General features: G+C 37.6%; 2 protein-coding genes across 4 annotated transcripts; one reads left to right on the top strand and one right to left on the bottom strand.

Moving 5' to 3' along the window:
* Positions 1 to 4424: 4424 nt before the first annotated feature.
* Positions 4425 to 7094, top strand: LOC120085894 (short-chain dehydrogenase/reductase family 42E member 1). Of its 2 annotated transcripts, none has more exons than XM_039042162.1 (5): positions 4425 to 4874; positions 5124 to 5466; positions 5651 to 5922; positions 6057 to 6253; positions 6505 to 7094. In XM_039042162.1, exons 1-5 carry the CDS (start codon positions 4685 to 4687, stop codon positions 6937 to 6939), a joined length of 1437 nt encoding a protein of 478 aa, XP_038898090.1. In that variant the 5' UTR covers positions 4425 to 4684; the 3' UTR covers positions 6940 to 7094. The 2 variants fall into 2 exon arrangements, with proteins under 2 accessions (XP_038898090.1, XP_038898091.1); XM_039042163.1 differs by having other exon boundaries at positions 4733 to 4874; positions 5116 to 5466.
* Positions 7085 to 10703, bottom strand: LOC120085896 (AT-hook motif nuclear-localized protein 10-like). Of its 2 annotated transcripts, none has more exons than XM_039042164.1 (6): positions 10547 to 10703; positions 9424 to 9946; positions 8820 to 8872; positions 8382 to 8513; positions 7755 to 7916; positions 7085 to 7589 (listed from the first exon to the last, which is right to left on the bottom strand). In XM_039042164.1, the coding sequence occupies exons 2-6, from the start codon at positions 9896 to 9898 to the stop codon at positions 7359 to 7361; spliced, it is 1053 nt and encodes a 350-aa protein (XP_038898092.1). In that variant the 5' UTR covers positions 9899 to 9946; positions 10547 to 10703; the 3' UTR covers positions 7085 to 7358. The 2 variants fall into 2 exon arrangements, with proteins under 2 accessions (XP_038898092.1, XP_038898093.1); XM_039042165.1 differs by lacking the exon at positions 10547 to 10703 and adding an exon at positions 10258 to 10413.
* Between the last annotated feature and the right edge of the window lie 16481 nt (positions 10704 to 27184).

Below are 27184 nucleotides of genomic sequence, written 5' to 3'. Positions count from 1 at the left end.
ACCTTACTGCATCAGTACACACCCCAAACCTTTCTTGGAGGCATCACTGTAAATAACAAAACCACTCGTTCCATCCGGTACGGTGAGAACTGGGGCAGTAACCAACTTTTGCTTAAGATCCTGAAAACTATTCTCACAAGCCTTACTCTAAACAAAGGAAGCTCCTTTTCGGGTCAACTGGGTCAAAGGGGTAGCTATGTGGGAAAAATCCTTCACAAAACGACGATAGTAACCCGCCAACCCCAAGAAATTGCACACCTCATCGACTGTGGTAAGACGAGGCCAGCTCGTGACTGCCTCTATTTTTGCGGGGTCAACAGATACACCTTCCTTTGACACCACTTGCCCTATAAAGGATGTCTGCCTCAACCAAAACTCACATTTGGAAAACTTGACATACAACCTGTGCACCCTCAAAGTCTCTAAAACTTTTCACAAATGCACCTCGTGTTCTGTCTCTGTCTTGGAATAAACCATAATATCATCTATGAAAACTATCACAAAGGTATCAAGGAATTCCTTGAACACCCTATTCAAAGTCCATAAATACTGTAGGAGCATTCGTCAAACCAAACGATGTCACAATGAACTCTTAATGGCCATACCACGAACGAAAAGTTGTCTTAGGAACATCACTTTCCTTTATCCTTAGCTAGTGGTAACCTGACCGAAGGTCAATCTTGGAAAATACTATAGCCTCTTGTAACTGATCGAACAAGTCGTCAATCCTGGGAAGTGGATACTTATTTTTTATAGTCACATTATTTAATTCCCTGTAGTCAATGCAAAGACGCAATGACCCATCTTTCTTTTTCACAAAAACCCTTGGTGCATCCCACAGTGACACACTAGGGCGGATGAAACTCTTATCCAACAACTCTTGCAATTGAACCTTAAGCTCCTTTAGTTCTGTTGGAGCCATTCTGTACGGAGCTTTCGAGATAGGAGTTGTGCCTGGCTCTAACTCGTTAGCAAAATTTATCTCCCGATACGGCGGCAGACCTAGGAGATCCTCTGTAAAGACATCCAGGTAGTTTCTTACTACTGACTCCGAAGTTAAGGAAACCTCAGGCTCTCTAGTGTCAACAACACTAGCCAAGATACTTCAGGTACCCCGATTAAACAACCTCTTGGCTTTCATAGTTGAAATTACTTTGGGCAGGACCACGATCCCCGCGCCTTTAAATTTAAATCTGGCTCCCGTGGGAAGGTTAAAAATCACCTCCTTGTGAGAGCAGTCTATACTGGCATGATTAGCAGCTAGCCAATCCATGCCCAAAATCACGTCAAAATCATGCATGTCCAAGACTATTAAAGTCACATCCAGTGTACGACTCACTACTTCAATCTGACATGCTTTTATCTTTTTCTTTGCTAACATAATTTCTCCAGACGGAGTGGATACCGACAACACATAACGCGAGGGCTCTAATTCTAACATGCATGCTTAACAAATATCGATGATATAAATGAATGGGATGAACCAGAATAAAAAAAAAATACCATCGCAAAGTGTCCCAAGATTGGGAGTGTACCTGTCACAACAGTGCCTGCTTTCTCGCCTCTTGCTGGGTGGTTAAGTAAACATGACCTTGTTGTTGCTGAGGTCTTTTTCAATTTCTCTATTCATGGCCTACATATTGGTTCCCGTAACTTGATGTGTTTCTATTAGGGCATCTATCAATCGAGTTTCCCTCCTGTTTTCCATGAAAATAGACCCCGGTGCCCGCCAACATCGTCCTCAGTGAAGTCTCCCACACGAGTTACACACTGGCCGAATTTTTTCTACCATACCCACCTCAGCGGCCTGTTGCTTAAAGTGTCGAAGCGGTCTGTCTGAGCTTTGACTGTTCTGCTGGGGATGAGGCTCGAAAGCTTTCTGATCTGCCTTCCTCTTCTGACCTGAGGAAGGTTCCACCCTAAATGCCTGTGAGTACTTGTCCCTCGACCGTGGGTCGACCTCAGCTACCAAGTGAAGTGCTTCAGCATGAGTGGTTGGTTTGAAGGTTGGCACGATACCTCATATATTGTCCTTTAGGCCTTGAATGAACCTCTCTGCTTTCTTAACCTCCGTAGCAACCAATTTTGGGGCAAAATAGGCAGGGTGTCAAACTCCTGGTCATACTCCTCCACCGACCTGTGCCCCTACCTCAGCTCCAAGAACTCCTTCTGCTTATTGTACCTCAAGTTGGCAGAGAAGTACTTCACGTAAAAGCACTCTTTGAACTGCTCTCATGTCACCGGTTCCCCTTTCATACCTAACATCCTTTCTACCGACTACCACCAAATTTGTGCTTTGTTAGTGAGCATGAAGACAGTACACTACACTCTTTGATCTTCTGGGCATTTCATATGATGAAAAATTGTTTCAATCATTGATATCCATAATTCTACATTGGTAGGGTCCTTTAGTGACCCATTGAAGGTGTTGGGGTCATACTTCCTGAAATCTTGCAAGTGCTTGGGTCATGTTTTAAGTCTGGACTTGCGACATCTGAACCTGTGGCAGTGGTAACTATTGAGACTGGGCAAACTGGGCCATTCGTTCATCTAGCATATCCTTCATCTTACTCAGCACAGTTGATGTGACTGCTTCCCCAATAGTGGTTGTCTAATCGGTGAACTCTGATGGGACGACTGGGGGGGTCTGCGTCTGCAGTGGCGTGGCCGTGTGCTGGGATCGACTTCGTGTCTGGGTTTGCTGCCACCCTGACCCTAAGGGGTCTCTAGGCGGCAAGGGATCCTCTGGTACTGGAGGGTTCTATACTTGTGAATCTTGATTTTGTGGATCCTCATCATGAGGATCTTGATCCTGAACTGTCAAATTTTGCCCTTCGGGGATGTGTCCCTTCTGTTAATCCTGTGACTGCCTCTTCCTCTAACACGTACCATGGCAATTGTTTGCAACCAACCTTTAACAACTCTCCTTACCAATAAAACACGTCAAATGCAATCATAAGTACTACATATTCGGGTGCATATTATCCTAAATACTTTTCATAAGGGACATATCTGGCGATGACGAAGAATCTGTTATTGGCCAAAGGAACAACGTAGACTTACATAATAAGTCAGTCTATAGAACCCAAAACCTTTTTTTCCCCTACTTATGTAAATATATAATATTTAAAACCTCTTTCCTTTTCCCTTTTAAATTCCAAATTCCACATTCTTTTATTAAATCCAAAAATCTATCTTTAAATCTCATCCAAATAAAAACAAAACTAAATAAAACCCAGCAAAACCTCTTCCTGGATAATTCAAATTTAATAACTCACTTCTTTTCCAAAATATTTTAAATCTTCCATAAAAAATCAAATTGAATTATCTCAATAAAATAATCAAATCTCCAATTGCAAGCCAAATTAAAACCCAATTAATTCCAAATAATTAAATTGAATTTAACTTAGCCAAATACTTAAATCTCAAATTCCGATTTATCCAAATAGTCCAACATAAATTAAAGCTTAATTACAAAATAAACCAGGGAGTTACAATTTTATACTCATCCTTTATTATATTATTTTTTTTAGGTAAGGAAAAGGATACATCGGCGAATGACAAGAGGAATTCATGATCGTGCCACTAAGACTAGATAGATGCTTCTGCTTATAATCTCATGTTTTCATGTTTTAAAATCTTAGTTTTGTAATTGAATTTAGAAATCTTTCAATGCTTGTCCTGTTGGTTTGTTTAAACATATTTTCTAGTAATATTTTATTTAAATTAAGGGTATCCTTGATTAATGATTTTTTTTAGATATTTAGTTTTAATAAAAATTATTTATTTTATAGCATTTATTTAATTTTAGTCCATTCATGAAAAATGTCGTTTTTTTAAAAAAATATGTATATATGTAGTAACAACCTAGCTCAAGTCCTAGAGAGTTGGGTCATTTAGGGTTTAGGAGGGAGTTAGGTTGTTACATTTTCTTTGAAATTGTTTTTAAAATTTTAGAAAATAAAAATAGATTATTTATGGAACAAACCAATTTTCTTAAAATCAAAAATTAAAAATTAAAAACAGAAAATGACATAACATGCCCTAAATTGTGTCAAATCAATTTCAATAACAAGATTTTCGAGGGATGAGGAGCCGACGAATTACTTTTCTAATTTTTTTCTTTTGTAATATTTGAAAAATACATTCATTTCTATGCTTTCTCTCTCCTATAACTAAAAAAACTAAAATATTTTACCACATGTTACCTTATGAAAAGATAATTTGATGGAATGCAGAAAGATACATTCTCACAACTAAATATTTTTCATTTTCTCTCTCTTTTTTATGGAAAAACATACGTTATGTGTAAGTAGATATTTTGGTGATCTGGCAATTAGTCAAAGAATTACTTTAAAAGACGAGACCTGTTTTCAATATTTTCCTCACACAATCAAAATGCTTCCTTTTCTTCTTTCCAACAAAAACTAAAAAATAATTAATTATCAAGGCAGCTAGTTTTAGTTGGAGAAGAAATAATTAGCCTAAAAAAAAATGGAATTAAAGTTAAAATCGAACCACAGGAAGTTAAAGGAAATAGGGTAGATCTATCTCTTATTCTCTAGCTCTACTCAAATTTCCCGTCGTCTTCTTCGGATTCTCAGCAACACTTCATTTTGCTCTCTGATTTTTCGTCAAAGACTCTGATACTCTCTGTAATTACTCCAAATTTCGACCTCAAGAGATGCATTTGAGCGCCAATGAAGGCATTGAAGGCAACATCTTCGCCGTCACCGGCGCATTGGGCTTCGCCGGCTCCGCCCTCTGCTTAGAGCTTGTCCGTAGAGGCGCTCTCCAGGTCCGAGCCTTTGACCTTCGACCAGCCTCTCCTTGGTCCGACGACCTCAAGACTCACGGAGTCAACATCATCCAAGGTTCATTCCTCTCTGCAATTAGGTCCCCCGTTTGCTGTTTATAGTCTCCGCCCTGCGCATCTACTTTGATCATCCGGCCACTATTTGTCTCGATTGAACTCTGTTTTTTTTTTTTTTTTTTTTTTTTGGTTTGCGTTTCTTTCCCCTAGAATGGTCTCGTCGTGAGTTTTGATGATTTGCGTATTCAGTAATTGTAAAATTGAGTGCAACACTGGCCTTCTGTCGACGTTAACTCTTGCAGTCATGTAGGGGATGTTAGCTGCAAAAAGGATGTGGAGAGAGCGCTTCGTGGTGTTGATTGTGTATTCCACCTGGCTGCATATGGGTTGTCAGGGAAAGAAATGCTTCAAGTTGGTCGCATTGATGAGGTTAATATTAATGGAACATGCCATGTCTTGGATGCTTGCCTGGAATTTGGCGTTGGACGGCTTATATATATGAGCACATATAATGTGGTGTTTGGAAGTCAAGCGATTGTTAATGGCAATGAGGGATTGCCTTATTTACCAATTGATGATCATGTTGATGCATATGGTCGAAGTAAATCCATTGCAGAGCAGTTAGTTCTGAAGACCAACGGGCGTCCCTTAAAGTATGTGAATTAGAAATATATATATATATATATATAGCTATCTGCATACTTCCATGGTTTGATTTTTCTGGTTTGTTTTCTTGTATTTGAATTGCTCTTAGTGCAATCATTAGGATATCATGCTGATGTGACTGAGGATTTGTGAAGATTGTATATAGAATTAGCTCAAGCTTTGCATTTGTAGGAACAGGAACGGCAAATGCCTTCACACCTGTGCTATACGTTCTTGTGCTATCTACGGACCTGGGGAAGAGAGGCATTTTCCTAGGTTGGTCTCCTTGGCCAAGTTAGGCTTGCTACCCTTTAGAGTTGGGGAACCAAGTGCTAAAACTGACTGGATCTATATAGATAATCTCGTGCTTGCTTTGATATTGGCAAGCATGGGGCTTTGGGACGACGTCCCTGGCAAAGGAAGAAATCCAGTAGCTGCTGGCCAGCCATACTATGTATCAGATGGTAACTCTACATCCAGACTTTCTTTCTTTTCACCACCCTCTAATCCACTCTATGTAGTTTGCTTCAATATCATGCTGTTTTGTTTCCATTACTGGACGATGGGGCCTTGCTGACAATTTCTCTATTTTCATTAGGCTATCCAGTTAATGCTTTCGAATTTGTTAAACCTCTGCTCAATAGCTTAGGTTATGATTTGCCAAATTATTACCTGCCTGTTCCTAAAGCTCTTCTCTTGGGGAAATTTTTTGCTGCATTGTACACAATACTTTATCCATGGCTGGATAGATGGTGGCTTCCACATCCCTTGATGCTTCCTGCTGAGATTTACAAGGTTATTATTACTATTAATAACAATACTATTTTTTAATGGTTTTATCTGCAAACATGCAATTGGTTTTCGTGAATGTTTGGACATCTAATAGCAACCAAAATTTGAGGAATGATTATGCAATCAAGAATTCTCTCCTTCACCATCCCAATAATGCTCCTTCATAATGTGGAGAATGCTTCCATGCTTAATAAATATACCAACCCTTAACCAATTTCCCTCCTAATCCTCATTAGTTTGCATATATCGTGCAGGTTGGCGTCAGCAATTATTTCTCGTATCTTAAAGCCAAGGAGGAACTGGGCTATGCCCCAATGGTTACTCCTAAGGAGGGCATGGCTGCGACTATCTCATATTGGCAGGAGAGGAAAAGGAAAAGTCTTGATGGGCCAACAATATATGTCTGGCTGTTTTCTGTTGTCGGAATGAGCATATTGTTTTGTGCTGCTTTTCTTCCAGACGTAGGACCTGTTCCATTTTTCAAAGCCATCAGCCTTTTCTTCTTAATGTCAACTCAAGTGGTGAGAATGGTTTTTCTTGTGGCCTTTCTACTGCATGTTGGTGAGGGTATTTATGCATGGTTCTTAGCTAGAAAGGTGGATCCTGCTAACTCAAGAGGATGGTTTTGGCAGACTGTTGCCCTAGGCATCTTTTCCTTGCGCTTTTTGTTGAAAAGAGCAAGGAATTGACGAACCTATGTACTGTTAGCAAACGAAAGATAGCTGAAGAAATCGTATAGAAGAGTTTGTGGGAAGAAAAAATCCGTTGTAATAATAGCATTTTTTGAGTAATAATTTCTCTTGATTATATAGTATCAAAGTACTAGTGCAGTAATTGAAATAAACTCATCATTTGCAATTCCACCACTATCTTAATAATAAACAAAACACAGCTATTTCATAAACTTATAATTCCTAACTGAAACTATTGGTGTCGTCTTTTGTTTCCAGCGGGCACAAGCCAACCCAAACTGGAAAGAGTTACATTATCCTGTAAGGCTAAACTTAAATTACAGGTGCATCTAAAACAAATTAGAAAATAGAGCACCAGATTCCATGTTGGCCTGCCATATTAGCAAATCAAGTGAGTTAACGAAGCAACTCGAGTTTCACTTCCAAGGTATGGGGTTATTATTGCAGGCTCCACCACTCTGATTAAACGGACTCCCGGGCCCTCCTGAGGATTCACTGAGAGTCCCACGTGATGGCGGGCTGCTGGCCCCTGTCATTCCAGCACGGATCGGAGCAAGTTTATGGGGTGCAGTAACAGGCAGCTGTTCTATTTGGTTTACACTCAATTCCTTGTGCCCCCCATCAGTGATGAAACTCCCCACCACCACCTGGTAATCCGATAGAAACCAATGCGCAATCAGTAATAACATCATCACGTGACAAGTGTGCAGTGAAATGGGAAAATGAAAAGCATCCTAATCATATTCTATTTACTATTTACACAGGGCAGTGATAGAGACGTAAGAATGCTCTCAAGGGGAAAGCTAATGTACCTGTACAGGAGATGCTGCCGTTAGAAGACCAGCCACTCCACCACCTAATACTCTACCATCTGGTCCAGATAATGAAACACTTAAACCTCCCGTTCGACTCCGCTGGCCACCGTTCTCGGAGAGGAGATAGGATCCAGATAGCGATAAAATCTCAAATCGCCCCTACATAACAGATAAATTCCATCTAATACTCGCAAACATAAAATTATTATTGTGCTTCTAATGGCCCACTGAAACTTCTTACACAGAAGAAAATAGATTTTGGCGAAGTACTGAGCGAGAGGCAGACTAAAATCTGAGAGAAGGAAAAACCCTCAAGGAAACTAGTTTCCTTTCCTTCAAATCCATTGGATATAATCTTCTTAAGCTTAGTTTGATTCATAACAGTAAAACATGAAGTCTACCCACATTTTGGGAGTAACGATCAATCCCCAAAAAGGAAAGAACAAGGTCTATTTACATCACTCAATGCTCTTCAAACAGCTATGAAGATGGGGACACTAAGAACTTCGTCAATGACTAAAAATTATAATCCAGGCAAGCATATGTTGAACATTGAAAGGAGAAGTCAAAATAAAGCACAGCTTCAGTTCAATCAACATGTCCAAAAGAACCAAATGAACAAACCTCGTAAGTCACGGTTCCGCCAGACATGGCTGGTTGACGTAGAGTCACATTGGATATTGCTCCATTTGCCGTAAGGATACAAACAGCTCTAGGACCATTCTGTGAAAATGACATTATTTTCGAAGATACATCCTGGAAAACATAACAAAACTTGAGATCGTAGTCCTAATTAAGATGTCAAATAGATTATAACACCACAAAGATCAAAATGTCCCAATAGTTTTTCACATTAGCATAGATTACATCTGATTATCTTTCTCCCATGATGGACATGTGTATAACTTTCCATAATAAGATGTCCATTCCACACATTTATGTGTTTTTAATTATACTTGAATCAAATTTTCAATTACGTAGAAAAAGAAAACAAAAGATAATGCAGCTGCAACAAACTTGAAACGCCAATTAAAGAAACATAAAACAGACAAAAAGATGAACCTCTCCAGCTTTTACGGTGATGACATGTGGGGTAAATCCAACTCCTGCTGACCCTACAATTACAATTATAGAATGATTCAATCTGTAATGGCAATATCAAAGTCGAAAAATAACATGCATGTAAAGAAGGCCCAATTTAAACCACATTCCCTCAAAGGCAGAGATATGGTTTTGATAAACTTGGGAAGTTTCATTTTCTTGCAATGGATGATGAGAAAAAAAAAAAAAAAAAAAGACCTTACAAACTAAGATTAGGCAGAAAGTATCCATAGTTTATCAATGTTAATAAACAACGAAGCCATATGGATGACCTGAAAGCAATTATTTTAGATGACAACAGCCAGAATCAGCTAACTGCTTCTTCTATTTTACCAAGAACCACTGACAAGTTGCATTTATATATTGTTTTTATTAGTTTGATAATCCTTGAATCTGGGAAAACTAAATATATACCAACAAGCCAAAAGGAATAAACCGTTAATCCCCATGCAAGTTTAGAATTAATTACGCTGAATAAATCTGATCACCATACATAAGAAATTGCCCTAGAAACCAAAATTGGACCTCAACTAATTACAAAAGGATGTGGAATAAGTAGAGTTACCCGAACCATCCAACTGCTGTTTTTTGGTGGAGGAGCCAGGGGGCCTGCCTCTGGCTTTCTTCAAATAAGTTGGAGAAGCTGATCCTCCAGACGGAGGCGCGGCGGTGGGTGGAGGAGAAAAACCTCCACTGGGCTGAGTTGCAGCGGCAGAGCGGACTGCAGGAGCCAGTGCCATACTGCCATCTGGCCCATACTTCCGAGGCCTCCCTCTCTTCCTCTTTACAGGCTCGCTTTGTGAATTCATGTTAACGAAAGCTTCACGAGCAGATCCATCGGCACCGGCATTACCGGCAACTCCGACGCCGGAGGACTGGTAGGTGGGAGAGGCGGCGGCAACGGGCTTGTAGACGCCGTCGGCGCCGAAGGGTAAATGCATGCCCTGCATGACCGACTGTTGTGATTGTACTGAATTCTTCTGGAGACCGATGGTGAAGGGCTCGCCGCTGGACATCACTCCGGTCTCAGATCCCGACATTGTTCTCCTTCGCTGGAACTATAATTCCATACAAGGAAGTCCCAATCCCTATGGAAACAGAAAATAAACATAAATCCATCTTCAACCTCTTCCATTTCATAGAATCAAGAATCGTAAGCAGAAAAACTTGGAAGGAAGGAACCACACCATTGACAAGATTTTACAGCAAAAATATTTATATATTTGTTTTGGCTCCACCCGGTAATTTAGAGTGGAGGGAGATTATTTAGGGTGGAAATGTGATTTTTGCCAAAAAAAAAAAAAGAAAAAGAAAAAGAAAAAGGAATTTAGAAATAGGGATTTAAAACACCAGAAGAAACTCATTGTAATATTACACTGAAAAGACCCAAAACACGTACCCGACCATAAATCTCGGAACAAAATCAGTAAACATCGAAGAAAAACCCTAACAGCCACAAAACTTTCACAAAACAGCACCAATTTTTCGTTTGCAATTACAGATCTTAACAGTCGCCACTCCAGGAAGAAGAAGACCCCCATCATTCAGTAACTAATTATTTTCCAATTTTTTCTTTAAAATTTTGAATTTTACAGTAAAAGATTCTTCAAAAATAAAAATAAAAATAAAAATAAGAGAAGAAGACAGAAGTTGGGGGAAAAAACGAGAAAAAAATCCAATAAACTTACCAAATAATAAATGAAAAATAGCGGAGATGAAAAACAAAAAGGGGAAAGAAATCGAAAGGCTTCGGAACGAAAAAGCAAGCAGCTCAGCTCCAAGGGCTTTTTTTTCCAGCGAGAAATGCAGGAATTCTGAATATTTAATTATAATTTAGTATATTTTTATTATTATTTTAATTCCGGGCTTTCTAATTATTATTAAATGTTTTGAAAAGAAATCCGTGGATCTGTAAAAAAGAAACCGATGGGTAATTTTGGTATTTAGAAAAAAGACGATAGAAACTTCATAATTATATTTGCTCTTACGGCTTTGGATACTCACTCTCTACTCACTCCCTTCCGTTCTTCTCTGTTTAATTCATATGAACCTGAACGTTTCTTTTTTCTTCAAATATGTGGGATAGAAATCCAATTTCTTACCCTTCTTTTTTTCAAAAAAAAAAAAAGAAAAATACCAATGTGTTGCCTCAAATTTGATAATATAAATTTTAAATCAATTGAGTTTTATTTAGTTTAGAGCCATACATGTAATATTGACTAAAAAAGAAATAGTACTTAGATTTCAAAATATTACATTGTTATTATAAGTTTTTAGTTTAATTTTTATTTTGGTACATACGTTTCAAAATATTATATTTTTACCTAGAATTTTGAATTATATTTCTATTTAGTACCTAAATTTTAAGATTTACACGTTTAACCTTAATTCTTTTTTCTTTACTAAATACTCATATTTGATCTGTATGTTAATGTTTAGTACTTAGTTTAATTAATTGTTTTTCATTATTATTTTTACTATTAAAATTAATTTTAAAATTTCACTTAACTATTTTTAAAACTAGTTTTTTTTTAGTATGATAATTACAGGGATGGAACGTGATGCCAATTACTATAAGCTCAATTGGTATTTTTAAAATTAGTTGACTAGTTCATGCCAAATTCCAAAGTGAGCATTAGCGAAATTTTGGGGTGTTGAAACGTAGAAATAAAATGAAAACTAAATTCAAAACCTAAGGTAAAACTGCATCATTTTGAAAGTTAGAGATTAAATGGAAATTGAACTCAAAAGTTAGGGGTAACATTGTAACACTTAAAAAAGTTGAGACTAAATAAAAACTAGGGCCAATATTCTACTTTATTTTTTGTAAGCCTTAAAACCTTTCTAAAGTTCCTTAATTTTAAAGTAAAGTTAGTATCTCAATTTGGACTTAGAAAATTTTAAATTATATTTTGGAGGGGAATGTGGTCTAGTCGTGGAGCACATGTATGTGAGAAAAGTTGTGATACTTGGGCGTTAAGAGAAATTACTAAGTGTGGGGGCTATGTGTTGAACTTTGGAAAAATTACAGGAGTGGAGCATGTGTTGGGACTAGGAGGTGAAAAGAATGAGGAGTAAAATTGGTTAACAGTTAGTAGGAGAAGGTTGGAAATGTGAGGGTTGGATGCATGGTATTAGAGATTAGAAATTTGACTAAGTGTTAGTAGGAAAATGATAGAGCTCAACCTTATCTGGGAGCATGAACAAGCTCAACTCATTATTCTAGTTTATTAGTGTTGGATGCATGGTTGAGGCATATTGGGCGCTTACCTTGTAGATAAAGGAAATACTTGTCTCGGGAACATGTGCAAAAGCATCACACCTAGGGAAGTCTAAAAGTTTTCACCTCCTAGATGTTGGATGCATGACTTGATAGGGACATGTTGGATGCATATTTGAACAATAGGGAGGGTGAGTGTGCTTAAAACACTTGGAAAAGTAGACAAGGAGAAACCATATGTTGAAAGAGCCAAAACTAAGAAGATAGGATGTAAACCCTCGAATTCTTTTACCTAACTATAGGAAGTACTAATGTTCAAATATTATAAACTGAAGGAAATCGATCACGAGGACTTCCATGAGCAGCGGAAAAGATCATTCCAAATTACAATCATGTATGAACATTACAAATTACAGTCGTAAACAAAGACAAACGATTATGCATTCATTACAGAAATTGCAGCATGAATATACAAATGAACAAGGAGAAATCTCTATGCACTTTTGTAGACTCGTCTCCACGCTCCTTGCTCATGAATGCTCGAACAAAGCAACCTCGAACGCTCGAACAACACGGTATGCCTCTAGGAATCTCTAATACTTTCAAAGCACACTTGTTCTCAACGATTGCCTCACTCCATAATCATGTAAACGATTGAGCAAGTGGGAGATGGCTAAAACCTATCAATTGCCAATCGTTTAGCAAAAGCTAAGCGATCATTTAGCTCATCGTTTAGTTCCGTGTCTATCGCTTACAAAACACTACATGATCGTTTATCTTGGTCAAGCTGTCACTTAGTAAATCCTTATTTACTTGACAACTTCCATGAGATTCCTTTTGCGAGAGAGAAAATCTCAAAATCAATTTTTTCAACATTCAAAACTTACTAAAATTAGGAAAAAAAATTTCTTTTATCTCACGGTTACCATGAACCACCAATAACCTCCGACTCAATTGGTTATTAGAGAAAAATGATTAATTATCCAATATTTAATATTATTATAAATATAAATGATAACCAACTTATCATACTATATTTATAACATATAGTTTTAATATTTCATCTCATGAAACATATAAACCATAGTTCTTTTTCTATTCCATAGCACGTAATGTAAATCTCATTTACATTAATCCTCCACTAGATGTATCTCATACATCATACCGATCATATCATATATAATCAAAATTACCTCTTGTCAATTTGAACATTTCAAATCAACACCAAGAACTGATCCTCAACTGAATCCATTGAACTACCAAGAGGACCTTATGGACCTGTAGCTCGAAGCTCTAACAGTACGTAAATAACTGACTAAACTCTTTAGTCACAGAATCCACCATCTATTAACTGCCTGACACTCCACTAAAGACCGATAGTTGAACTCTCCTTACCATATATATATTATGTGTCCATTTTAACCAATCAGAAGTGCGACAACCATTCACAGATCGCTAGTAAGTACAGTTGGGCCAATAACCGTTATGCCCCTGTAGTTACATCTAACTCCTAAAATACCACTGATTCCTTTAATGAACATAAGTCAACTATGACTGAGTCCTCTCTTCCAAAGAGAAGATGTGGTCACTATGTTCAAGCCTTGGAATTAGCCCTTAAGGGAGTAATCTCTCTACTTATCCTTACTTTGGGAAAGGAATGAATTCCATCTTGTGGATTGAGTTCCCAGTTCCCAGATCCAAAAAGGTAGGCATGTTGAGTTAACAATCTAGCCACTATCACCCATACTAATCAAAGGATTGCCCTCAAAGGCAGGAGTTCCACAATACTAAGGATTGAGGTCGTGTTACCTATGGTCGTTTAGGTGAGATGTAAGTCTCTAGTATCAATGACGTTATATATAGAGTCTAGTCATCTCGTGGTTCGATCTTATACAAACTCTTTGTATAGGACACCTCCGCTCGCACGTCTCCACATGAATAGTCAGAATCTACCATCTGTAGTAGGTTACAACATTTGCAAACCTCTACAAAGCGAGCCATATCCGTAGTGTTGTAGGATCTAAAGGCAACACTAGAGGGGGGGTGAATAGGGTTGACTACCAATTTTTTTTTTTTTTTAAAAAAATAATTTTATCTCTCATCAAACAATGCTCAATAAAGTTAACCCACTAATTTGATTAAAGAAAATTTATGCAAGACAAAACTTAAATCATGCAAGCTATGATAACTTCAAATTTAAAGACAATTTAATCAAGGATAAATTTAAATAACACAAGGATAAATTTAAATAACACACTAAAAATTAAATCATGCAATTTGGAAAGATTAAAAAAATAATTAAGACAAGAAGCAAAAAAAAATTTGAAAACAAAAAATCAAAGAGAGAGAGGAAGAGAAAACACCGAGAATTATAGTAGTTCGGCAAATTACCTATTCCACTCTCCAAGACTCCTTCTTGGGTATTTCACTAAGTGATCCTCTTGCAGGTGAGGACCAAACCGACACACAACTCTTTTTTTCCTAGGCTAAAGAGAAACCCAAGATCCTTTTTACTGGTTCAGGATCAAACAATTTCTTTTTCTCACAACCCAAGGTGTACCCACACTTTAATACAATTCCCAAAAATTAAAAGAAAATCTCACAATATTACCTCTTGAAGGCTAAATACACAAGTTGAGCACTAAAAAAAAAACTCACAAAAATAACTCTAGGCCAATTTAGGAGCAAAGAGGACAAGAATTTGAGAGTAGAGAGAATTGAGAGCTTAAGACTTGATAGCTTTTGATGTGTCCATGAAGAGTAAAATCAAGTCGAATTTATAGGCGAGGAGGATAAATTTTGACCATTGGATATGATTGCAAATGAAGGGTAGAGATTGAATAAAAATAGAAAAGGAAAGGATTTGAAAAGAAATTTTGAAAGATTGGAATTATTGAGATTTGTAGAATAAAAAGGATTTGAAGGATGAAAATTTAGGAAGTAAATCAAATTTGAAAAGGCAGAAATTTGGTGAGAATTTGGAGAAAATTGGATTAGAAAATTAAAGAAAAATAAGAAAATAAAAATAAAAATAAAAAATAGCCGGATGAAATGAGCACCATGTGCACAGGGGAGGAGATTAAGCGTTACATGCCGCATTCTGTGAAGAAATCGCCGCACGTGCACGTCTGCGCGTGAAGCTGGGTGACGCCACTTATCATTATCTCATTCGTCCACGGTCGTCACGTCACTGCCACATCATGTGCCACGCCAGCAAAAAGTGACCGGTTGGGGCATCACGACATTCACCACGTCAGCTTCCACGTCATCAATATTGACTGTTTGTGTGCCACGTCAGCAAGGTGCCACATGTCACTGCCACATTGAATTTCCTCTCCAATCTTTTTTTGCTTATAACTTTCTCGTTTGAACTCCGATTTGAGCGATTCAAATTGCGTTGGAATCGTCTTTTCGAGCTCTACAAGATAGTGACACTGAAATTATTACTACAAAAAATCTGAGTTTGTTATCATCAAAATTCTTGGTTTGATTAAAGCCCTAAAGCTAACAAGTGTCACCAGGATCAGGTATCCCACCTTAATCCTTATACTACAGACCTATTTAGATTATCACTTAAGTCATGATCCACTTGTATATCACATATACATGCTTAAGTTCACATAAGATAACCAAGGAGCTTTATTTATTGGATATGAGTAAATGCCAGAATTAAATAACAATTATTTTATTCATCAAACAATGTGTATCAATACAAACAACGGGACTCCGAGAGAATTAGGACACCAATCCCAACAATCTCCCACTTGTCCTAATGACTCGGGAGACTAATGTACAATACAATATACAATAAATTAGGGCATACCCTAGTATCATCTCCCACTTGCCCTAGACAAGATGTCACATGTCCCACAGACCTAGACCCTCCAAGTGACCCTCGAACTCTTTAGCCATAAGGGCCTTTGTAAAGGGATTAACTGTTGGGATTGGTGTCCTAATTCTCCTGGAGTCTCGTTATTTTGTAAAGATACACATTGTTTAATGAATAAAATAAGTGTTATTTAATTCTGGCATTTACTCACATCTAATAAACAAAACTCCTTGGTTATCTTATGTGAACTTAAGCATGTATATGTGATATACAAGTGGATCATGTCTTAAGTGATAACCTAAATAGATCTATAATATAAGAATTAAGGTGGATACCTGATCCTGGTGACACTAAGGATACAACCCACTTTGTAGAGGTTTGTAAGTGTTATAAACTACTACAGACGATAGATCTTAACCATTCATGTGGAGACGTGCGAGCGGGGGTGTCCTATATAAAGAGTTTTTCTAAGACCTGGACCACGAGATGACTAGACTCTGTATATAACGTTGTTGATACTAGAGATTTGCATCTCATCTAAACGACCATAGGTGACACAACCTCAATCCTGAGTGTTTTGGGAACTCTTGCCTTTGAGGGCAGTCCTTTGATTAGTATGGGTCAGAGTGGCCAGTTTGCCAATTCAACATGCCTACATTTTTAGGAACTTGTCTAATCTGAAAGATGGGAACTCAATCCACAAGATGGAACTCACTCATTTCCTGAAGTAGGGATATGTAGAGAGATTGCTCCCTTAAGGGTTGATTCTAAGGCTTAAACATAGTGACCACATCTTCTCTTTGGAAGAGAGGACTCATTCATAGTTGACTTATGTTCATTAGAGGGATCAGTGGTACTTAAGAAGTTAGATGTAACTACAGGGGCATAACGGTTATTGGCCCAGCTGTACTTACTAGCGATCTGTGAAGGGTTGTCGCACTACTGATTGGTTAAGATGCACATATAATATATCTGTGGTAAGGAGAGTTCAACTGTCGGTATTTAGTAGAGTGTCTAGCAGTTAACGGATAGTGGATCCCTTGACTAAAGAGTTTAGTCAGTTATTCACGTACCGTTGGAGCTTCGAGCTACAGGTCCACGAGATCCCCTTGGTAGCTCAATGGATTCAGTTGAGGATCAGTACTTGGTGTTGATTTGAAAGGTTCATATTAACAAGAGGTATTTTGATTATATATGATATAATCGGTATGAGATACATCTAGTGGAGGATTGATGTAAATGAGATTTACATTAAGTACCATGGAATAGAAAAAGAACTATGGTTTATATGTTTCATGAGATGAAATATTAAAACTATAGGTTATAAATATAGTATGATAAATTGGTTATCATTTATATTTATAATATATTAATTATTTGATAATTAATTCTTTTTCTTTAAATAACCAATTGAGTGGGTGGTTATTGGATTCATGGTAACCGTGAGATAAAAGGAAATTAGTTTTCTAATTTTAGAAAGATTTACAAGTTGTTTTAAAAGTTTTACATAAAAGATTTTTGAGATTTCTCTCTTGCACAAAAGAATCTCACGGAGTCGTCAAGTAAATATAGATTTATTAACGACGACTCTGGACGAGCTAAACGATCGTACAGTTATTTTACTAAACGATCGCATAGTTTTGCTAGACGATCACTGCCAAAGTAAACGACCGTGTAGTGTCTGTAGGTGACATACCGAGCTAAACGATCGCATAGCTTTTTGCTAGACAATCCCTTAGCTTTAGCTAAATTGATTGGGCATCGACCTATACGATAGGTCTCTGCCATCTCACACTTGCCTAGTCGTATACACGTCGGTGTTTCCTCCTTTTCTGCCTCATACCAAGTTCATTTATCTATGTTATTTATGTTATATGTTCTCACACTGAGAATACCAAGGTAGCCTTCTTGGTGGTGTCATACTCAACTCGACATCGTCGAGGTACTGTAGAGGCCGTTCGTGCTGTTGCTGAGGAGTTCATGGCCGAGGCATTCGTTGAGGACGAGCATGAAGTGTTTGTGTTGTGTTGCGGTCATGTAGATCAAGCATTCGAGGTTACTGTTGTTCGAGCGGTCGTGCGCAAAGGAGCGTAGAGACGCATCTTTAAATGTTCGTAGAGTTTGCTCTTTGTTCATTTGAGTTTTTTCATACTGTAATTTCTAACCGCTTGTTTTGAAGTCGACAGTAAATGTAATGTTCATTCATGATTGTGATTTGGAATAATCTTATTTCCGCTGCTCATGAAAATCTCGAGTCCGATTTCCTTCATCCACAACGTTGTGCTCTGATGCGATCTTCGTGACTATTACATCACCGCGATTCACAATCTCCCTGATCAGGTGATATTTTCGTTTGATGTGCTTACCCCGATGATGACTCCGAGGCTCCTTTGAATTTGCCACAAACCCCCCAGCTGTTATCACAATAAATAGTATGAGGCAAATCCATATTTGGAACAACTTCCAAATCTAAAAGGAATTTCCTTAGCCAAACAACCTCTTTAGCTGCTTCATAAACCACTACGTATTTGGCTTCCATAGTGGAGTCTGCGATGCATCCTTGCTTGATGCTTCGCTAGACTATAGCCCCTCCATTTAGAGTAAACACTGACCCCAGTGTCGATTTGCGAGAATCTCGATCGGTTTGAAAGTTAGAGTCCGTGTATTCTGTAAGGATCAGATCCTTATCTCCATATATGAGCATGTAGTCCCTCGTTCTCCAAAGATACTTGAGGATCGTCTTGATTGTCGTCCAATGATCAAATCTTGGATTGGACTAATATCGACTGACAATCCCTACTGCATAGCAAATGTCGGGTCTGGTACATAACATTGCATACATTAAGCTTCCTACAACTGAAGCATAGGGAATCCATTTCATCTTCTTAACCTCTTGAGGTGTTTTAGGACATTGATCCTTAGAAAAAATGATCCCATGCCTGAAGGGTAACAAACCCCTCTTGAAATTCTACGTCCTGTACCTGATCAACATTTGATCAATGTACGATGCCTGAGACAGGGCTAACCGTTTGTTCTTACGATCCCGAATGATCTGGATCCCTAGAGCATACTGTGCTTCACCCAAATCTTTCATTTGGAATTAGGCAGCTAGCCATTTCTTAATGTCAGTCAGATACCCTACATCATTCCCAATGAGTAGGATATCATCTACATACAGTACCAGGAAAGCTACTGAGTTTTTGATGATCTTCTTGTAAACACAAGGCTCATCAACGTTCTGATCAAAGCCAAATGACTTGACAGCAGTGTTAAATCTGATGTTCCAAGATCTAGATGCTTGTTTCAACCCATAAATGGACCTATTAAGTTTGCAAACTCTTTAATCTTGATTTGGAACAATGAACCCCTCTGGTTGAGTCATATAGATGATCTTTTCAAGATTACCATTAAGAAAGGCAGTCTTGATGTCCATTTGCCATATTTCATAATCATGTGGCTATAGACAGGAGAATCTTGATAGACTTGAGCATGACAACAGGTGAGAAAGTTTCCTCATAGTCAACTCCCTCAACCTGGGTATAACCTTTGCCACGAGTCTAGCAATAAAGGTTTGCACCTTTCCATCTACACCTCTCTTTCGCTTATAGATCCACTTACACCCAATAGGTCTTATCCCATCAGGTGGATCAACAAGCTCCCAGACGTTATTGAAGTACATAGACTCCATTTCCTGGTTCATGGCTTTAACCCATTCATCTTTGTCAACATTCTCCATTGCTTTCTTAAAAGACAACGAATCCTCGACCCCATCATTCGTAATGACATTATGGGCTTCAGTCAAACCCATGTAGTGATCCGGTGGGTTCATAACCCTCCCACTACGTCGAGGCAGTCTCAACTCTTGAGCTGGTTGACTAGACGTTCCGACCTCAACAACTCTTGTTGATCTATCGGCCTGTTCAACAACTCTTGTTAAACCCTTAGCAGTCTCAGTCTCACTAGAGATCTCACGCAAAAGAAGCTTACTCCATTCTGCTGAGGTGTACTAGGGGCCGAGAGTTGGGATGCAATCCCATGTTCTATCATACAGTTTTGGAATTGGAGGTCCATATACTCTCCACCATGATCAGATTGTAGTGTTTTTATCTTTTTACCTAACAAGTTTTCAACTTCAGCCTTATACTCCTTTGTCAAGAGCTTTAGACTTACGTTGCATTAGGTAGAGATATCCAAACCTTGAATAGTCATATATGAAAGAGATGAAATGTTCATACCCACCCCGAGCTCTAACATTCATCAGACCATAGAGGTCTAAATGTACAAGCTCCAAGGCTTCCTTAGCTTTGTAACCTTTTCCAGTAAAAGGTCATTTGGTCTCTTGCCTTCGAGGCATGATTCACATTTCGGCAAGGAGTTTTCTTCTAAACTCTTTAGAAGTCCACTGTTCACCAACTTCTCAATCCTATTGAGGTTGATGTGACCTAACCTAAGATACCAAAGATGGGCGTTTTCCTTAGGAAAAACCTTTGGTCTTTTAGCTGTTGTTGCCGTAGTGAACATTTCAGTGGTAAACAAGGATTTTATGACTAATGACCTTAGTACATATAAGTTATTTTCCATTGAACCATAACCAATCTCCATTCCATTCTTGAAAATAAACACTTTATTATTAGAAAAGGAGACAGTATAGCCTTGTTCAATGAGACAAGAAACCAAGATTAAGTTCCTCTTAATATGAAGAACTACAAAAACATTATCCAGTAACAGACAACGTTTCTTGTCAACAAATAACTTAGCCTGCGTACAGCAACAACGTAAACAACTTCACTAGTACCGACTCGAAGAGTCATCTCTCCCTGTGGCAACGTTCGCTAGGAACTGAATCCTTAGTAAGAGGAATTGACATGATTGGTAGCACCTGAATCAAGGATCCAGGGAGAATCATCATTCTCTACGAAACACGTCTCCAAGACCAATAAATTAGATTTACTGTCTTGTTTCTTCTTTTGGAGAGTAGTGGGATCGAGGTTGTTTGCCACGAAATACGTTTCACACGATTCTTTCCACTATAAGTAGTCGATCATATTAACAGCTTTAAACGGAAATACTAACAAGTTGCTGAAAAGACAAACACATTGACCTATGTTAGGTTTTAAGCAAATACCCATTGTAAAACAAAACAACATCCAATAAGGTTTTAACAAAACTAATATGAACCCCGTGTGACATCTAGTTTTGCAATGACGCTTCAAAGGTTTAGGACAAAAGTCGTCGAAGGGAGGTCAGTTATCCCTCATCTGAATTGAGAAATTCTCAACCAGTCATTAATACCAGAACAACTCTTGCTCCTATAACGACTAGCCATCATTGATTTGGCCAAGAGATCATTAACTTACTTAACAATCTCTCGTAAATGTGACCTGCCATTTTAGGCCCTAGAGGTCCGCCCCAAAAAGCCAATCCGAAGGGAAAAAATCCAATTGGGACAAAACTTAAAGCGACCCTATCTATTTCTGGAGTTCACCTTGATCTTGACCAACTGCACAAAACCCATTTGAAGGGGAACGCTCCCAGGGTACTACGAGGGAGTATAGAATGATCTCACGGTGTGAACCAATGACAGAGACCATATGACGTGTTGACACACACCCTTCACCTACTTACTCTAAACACTCTCTCAGCTGTCTCTTATACACATCTAGATGTGTATAAGAGACAGCGCATACCTAGTCAAAACCCGCCTTCGACAAAAAGTCCCTTATAGATAGATTTAAAACAAATTTAATCTTTGATTCCAACCAATATAATCCTAATAAACCCATTTTAAAAGATTAATCTAGGTTACTAAACTCTTTAGAACCAGTGAAACTTAGGTCTATCTCAATCCAATTTTAAAACCCTTTTAAAAAACTTGAGTTCACCCTAAGTCCGCATGCAACTCTTTCTTATTGGTTTTAGGTCTAATTTCCTTTATAATACTTATAAATGGAAACGAACACCATAATGCTAAGCTAACACATATAAGGCATTCATAACGCTTATAAACAGCCTAAGTGTCATGCTCAGTACATTGTCCATTCATTGCTACTTCTTTTATATAACACTTATACAAAAACAGCAATGAAACAAGCAAAACATGCTTCCATTCACCCTTAGACTATAACACTTATAATAAAAGGATGATGCATGATAATGCTCACTGCATGCAAAATATAACTTTTATATTTCATAATGCATGCACATGCTTTCAAGTAATTTCTTCATGCTCGATTATAACATTTATAATACATGATGCACGAATAATTGCACAACCTAAGGTGGGTTTTAAACTATATACCAAACACTTTGGCATATAATCACCATACATCACATGTATAAAAAATCAATGTTGATGAACTGGGTAAAATTGCCTTAAAATCACAAAAAATTAAAGCTAACTATTACAAAGACAAGGAGTCTCTAGTTCATAAAGGCGAACCGGGTCTTGAACCGCTCGGGCAAAGCATCGCGTCTCTGATACCAATTGAAGAAAATCGATCACGAAGATTTCCATGAGTAGCAGAAAATATCATTCCAAATTACAATCATGTATGAACATTACAAATTATAGTTGTAAATAGAGACAAATGGTTATGCATTCATTATAGAAATTACAGCATGAATATACAAATGAACAAGGAGAAATCTCTACGCACGTTTGTAGACTCGTCTCCACGCTCCTTATTCACGAACGCTCGAACATAGCAAACTCGAACGCTCGAACAACACGACCGCTACACAACACGAATGTTGGATTTTATGTCCTAAAACTCGTAGTTTGTAAATTAATAAACATATTTTGTTTTGTTTTTCGATAAAGTTGTTATTGAAATAGTAATCTTGAATCCAATAAACTAAGGTCTCGAGGCTATTTAATGTAGTTTGAACTTTATGTAGTGACATAAATGTGGATCAAGTTCAAATATATAGCAAAAATGGTCTATAGTATATGAATAAGGTTGGGCACCTTATTCTGGGGAAACTATGGATGCGGCCCACTTTGTAGTTAGTACAAACGATATGATCCTGAATCGTTCATATAGAGATATATGAGTGGGGGCATCCTATGCAATGAGTTTACATAAGACTGAACCATGAAATAGTCACTTTTTACATTCTAAATGTCGTTTTATGTATAAAACTGATTATTTCGTTAATTGATGACCTAGGTAACTTAATCTTAATCCTGAGCTAACTATGAACTCCTGTTCACTCGGAATTATCCTTAGATTTGCATAGGTGAGGGTAGCTCATCATCGTTGGCCCAATAAGCCTCCCATTTCAGGGGTAAGATCGGTGGATAGCTGGGAACATAGGATGCAAGACGAAATTCACTCCTACCCATTATAGGGATAGTAGATAGATTGTTCCCTTTAGTACTAAATCCAGGTCTTGAACAAGGGGCCCCACCCTTTCCTTGGCCCGAGAGGGGTTCGGTTTATAGGTTGGACCTTACCAATTGTCCATTAGAGGATCAGTGGAACTTAAGGAACAAGATGTAGTCTTGGGGGTAAAACGATTTTAATGATCCTGCCAAGATTACGAACAACCAGTGAAGGATTAGCTTACTAATCATGGTTATATCAAATGGACACAAATATATCTATAGTGAAGGGAGTGCAACTACGGAATTATAGTGGAATGGCCCGTTAGTTAACGAATGTTGATTAGCTCTGTCTAAAGAGTTTAGCTAGCTAATCTCGGGCTGTTGGAGCCCATGATCTATAGGTCCATTAGGTTTCCTTACTAGCTCATATGGAATAAACTTAGAACAGTATGATAGAATAATTCGAATTGTTCGAATTAGGTGAAGAGAGAGAAACCGACAAGTATATGTGATATAGTGGTCAGGTTTTTTCAGTTTAGAGATATAGCTTTAATATTTAAATGTGATTTANAGTATGTTCTCGGGATTTAGATTATTCGGAACCGCAAGAACAAAACACTAGCCATGTCTCAAGCAACTTATATAGACAAAATGTTGTCTAGGTATAAGATGCAGAATTCCAAAAGAGGTCTATTACCTTACAGATATGGAATTCATTTGTCAAATAATCAATGTCCTAAGACACCTCAAGAGGTTGAGGATATGAGACGCATTCCCTATGCTTCCACAGTAGGGAGCCTGATATATGCAATGTTATGTACTAGACTTGACATATGCTACACGGCAGGGATAGTCAGTAGGTATCGGTCCAATCCTGGATATGATCATTGGACTACCGTTAAAAATATCCTCAAGTATCTTAGGAGAACGAGGAACTACATGCTCGTATATGATACTAAGGATTTGATCCTTACTGGATACACTGACTCTGATTTTCAAACCGATAAAGATGCAAGAAACTCTACATCGGGATCAGTGTTCATTCTGAATGGAAGAGCAGTAGTGTGGAGAAGTGTGAAGAAAAACTGTATTGTGGACTCCACAATGGAAGCTGAATACTTAGCTGCTTGTGAAGCAACAAAGGAAGCAGTATGGTTGAGGAAATTCTTGACAGATTTGGAAGTTGTTCCAAATATACATATGCCTATCACTCTATATTATGATAATAGTGGTGCAGTTGCAAATTCAAGAGAACCAAGAAGCCACAAGCGCGGCAAGCATATTGAGCACAAATACCATCTGATCCGAGAGATTGTACATTATGGAGACGTTGTAGTAACCCAGATATCTTCTGAGCAAAACATTGCTAATCCTTTTACAAAGGCCCTCACGGCTAAAGTGTTTGAATGTCACTTGCAGAGTCTATGTCTACGAAGTTTGTAAACTAGGACTAGTAGAAGAACTTTTGGGTATATGCCCTAGTTTATTGTATTCATATTTTTATTGTACTCATATGTTTCTCGCTTAAATTCAACATTGTGATACTCCATTAGGAGTTTTAGTCCAAGTGGGAGTTTGTTGGATTTTATGTCCTAAAACTCGTAGTTTGTAAATTAATAAACATATTCTGTTTTGTTTTTTGATAAAGTTGTTATTGAAATAGTAATCTTGAATCTAATAAACTAAGGTCCTGAGGCTATTTAATATAGTTTGAACTCTATGTAGTGACATAAATGTGGATCAAGTTCAAATATATAGCAAAAATGGTCTATAGTATATGAATAAGATTGGACGTCTTATTCTGGGGACTTATGGATGCGGCCCACTTTGTAGTTAGTACAAACGATGTGATCCTGAATCGTTCATATAGAGATATGTGAGTGGGGGCATCCTATGCAATGAGTTTGTATAAGATTGAATCATGAAATAGTCCCTTTTTATGTTCTAGATGCCGTTTTATGTATAAAACTGACTATTTCGTTAATTGATGACCTAGGTAACTTAATCTTAATCCTGAGCTAACTATGAACTTCTGTTCACTCAGAATTATCCTTAGATCTNCCTATGCAATGAGTTTACATAAGACTGAACCATGAAATAGTCACTTTTTACATTCTAAATGTCGTTTTATGTATAAAACTGATTATTTCGTTAATTGATGACCTAGGTAACTTAATCTTAATCCTGAGCTAACTATGAACTCCTGTTCACTCGGAATTATCCTTAGATTTGCATAGGTGAGGGTAGCTCATCATCGTTGGCCCAATAAGCCTCCCATTTCAGGGGTAAGATCGGTGGATAGCTGGGAACATAGGATGCAAGACGAAATTCACTCCTACCCATTATAGGGATAGTAGATAGATTGTTCCCTTTAGTACTAAATCCAGGTCTTGAACAAGGGGCCCCACCCTTTCCTTGGCCCGAGAGGGGTTCGGTTTATAGGTTGGACCTTACCAATTGTCCATTAGAGGATCAGTGGAACTTAAGGAACAAGATGTAGTCTTGGGGGTAAAACGATTTTAATGATCCTGCCAAGATTACGAACAACCAGTGAAGGATTAGCTTACTAATCATGGTTATATCAAATGGACACAAATATATCTATAGTGAAGGGAGTGCAACTACGGAATTATAGTGGAATGGCCCGTTAGTTAACGAATGTTGATTAGCTCTGTCTAAAGAGTTTAGCTAGCTAATCTCGGGCTGTTGGAGCCCATGATCTATAGGTCCATTAGGTTTCCTTACTAGCTCATATGGAATAAACTTAGAACAGTATGATAGAATAATTCGAATTGTTCGAATTAGGTGAAGAGAGAGAAACCGACAAGTATATGTGATATAGTGGTCAGGTTTTTTCAGTTTAGAGATATAGCTTTAATATTTAAATGTGATTTAAATATCAAGAATATAAATATGTTCATGTTCGGAAGCTCAGAAATAATGGAAATGGTCAAAGATGTAAAAAGTCAAAGAGTTGACTTTTGACTTTGAAAAATCAAACTTTGACCGACCGTATAATCAAATATGATTTAAATTTCGAGAAAATGAATGCAGATTCATGCTCGGGAGGTCAAAATTAGTCAATACGGAAAAAAATCATAAAAAGTCAAAATTTTGACTTTTTGGTCAAAGTTTGACTTCGACCAAATGACTATTTTACTCTTTGACTAAAGTTAGTAGGAAAATTCAAACTTTTATTAGATTTCCAGTAACAATATAGTGGGCTAAGTATTGGCTTATAGTGGAGACATTAAGCCCACTAAGATAGTGGATTATAGGTGTTGGGTTTTTATGGATTTGGTTAATGCAATTGTTGCATGACTTTTTCTATAAATTGGGCTTTTCAATTTGGTTGAAAAAGTTTTGCCAATTTTCAAAATTATTTTCTAAAATTGGGCTAGAAAAAAAAAACCCAAACCCTGCCCAAATTCCATCTCTTTCTCTCTCTCGGGTTCTTCATCCATTGGGTCCCACAATCCGGTTTTGAATCCAGAGGATAGTAGGTCAATTCTAGTGGTGGTTCGCAAGAGTTTGGGTCGAGATTCAGCAAGGAAAAGCAATTTTTGGGAGCTTTAAAAGTAAGTTAATTACTGTTTCTTTTCCTTCAAATTGCATGCTTTTTCCTTTAAGTTTAAAGCAATTAAAATGTAATTAGATCTTAATTCCACTGCATATATCTCGTGTTCCATCATGTGGTATTAGAGAATGCTTTAATTACGCTCAATTGCTTTTGGTGGGTGTTTTTTCCTTTCTATTCAAGTGTTGAATGAAATATGAACGAAAGTGGGTTTATTATGATTTTGGCATTGTTTTTCTTTAAATTTCTTGTGGAAATTTGTAATTGCTCACATGTTTATGAGCATTAATGTGTGAAAAAGGGTCTGTAAATTTGGAGTCATTAGAGTAGAAAATAGGCTGTAATTTCTTGATTCCGGGAGAGAGGACAACAG

The sequence above is a fragment of the Benincasa hispida genome, chromosome 9 (genome assembly GCF_009727055.1).
Source record: "Benincasa hispida cultivar B227 chromosome 9, ASM972705v1, whole genome shotgun sequence".
NCBI classification, from domain to species: domain Eukaryota; kingdom Viridiplantae; phylum Streptophyta; class Magnoliopsida; order Cucurbitales; family Cucurbitaceae; genus Benincasa; species Benincasa hispida.
This window is presented reverse-complemented; position numbering and strand designations above follow the sequence as displayed.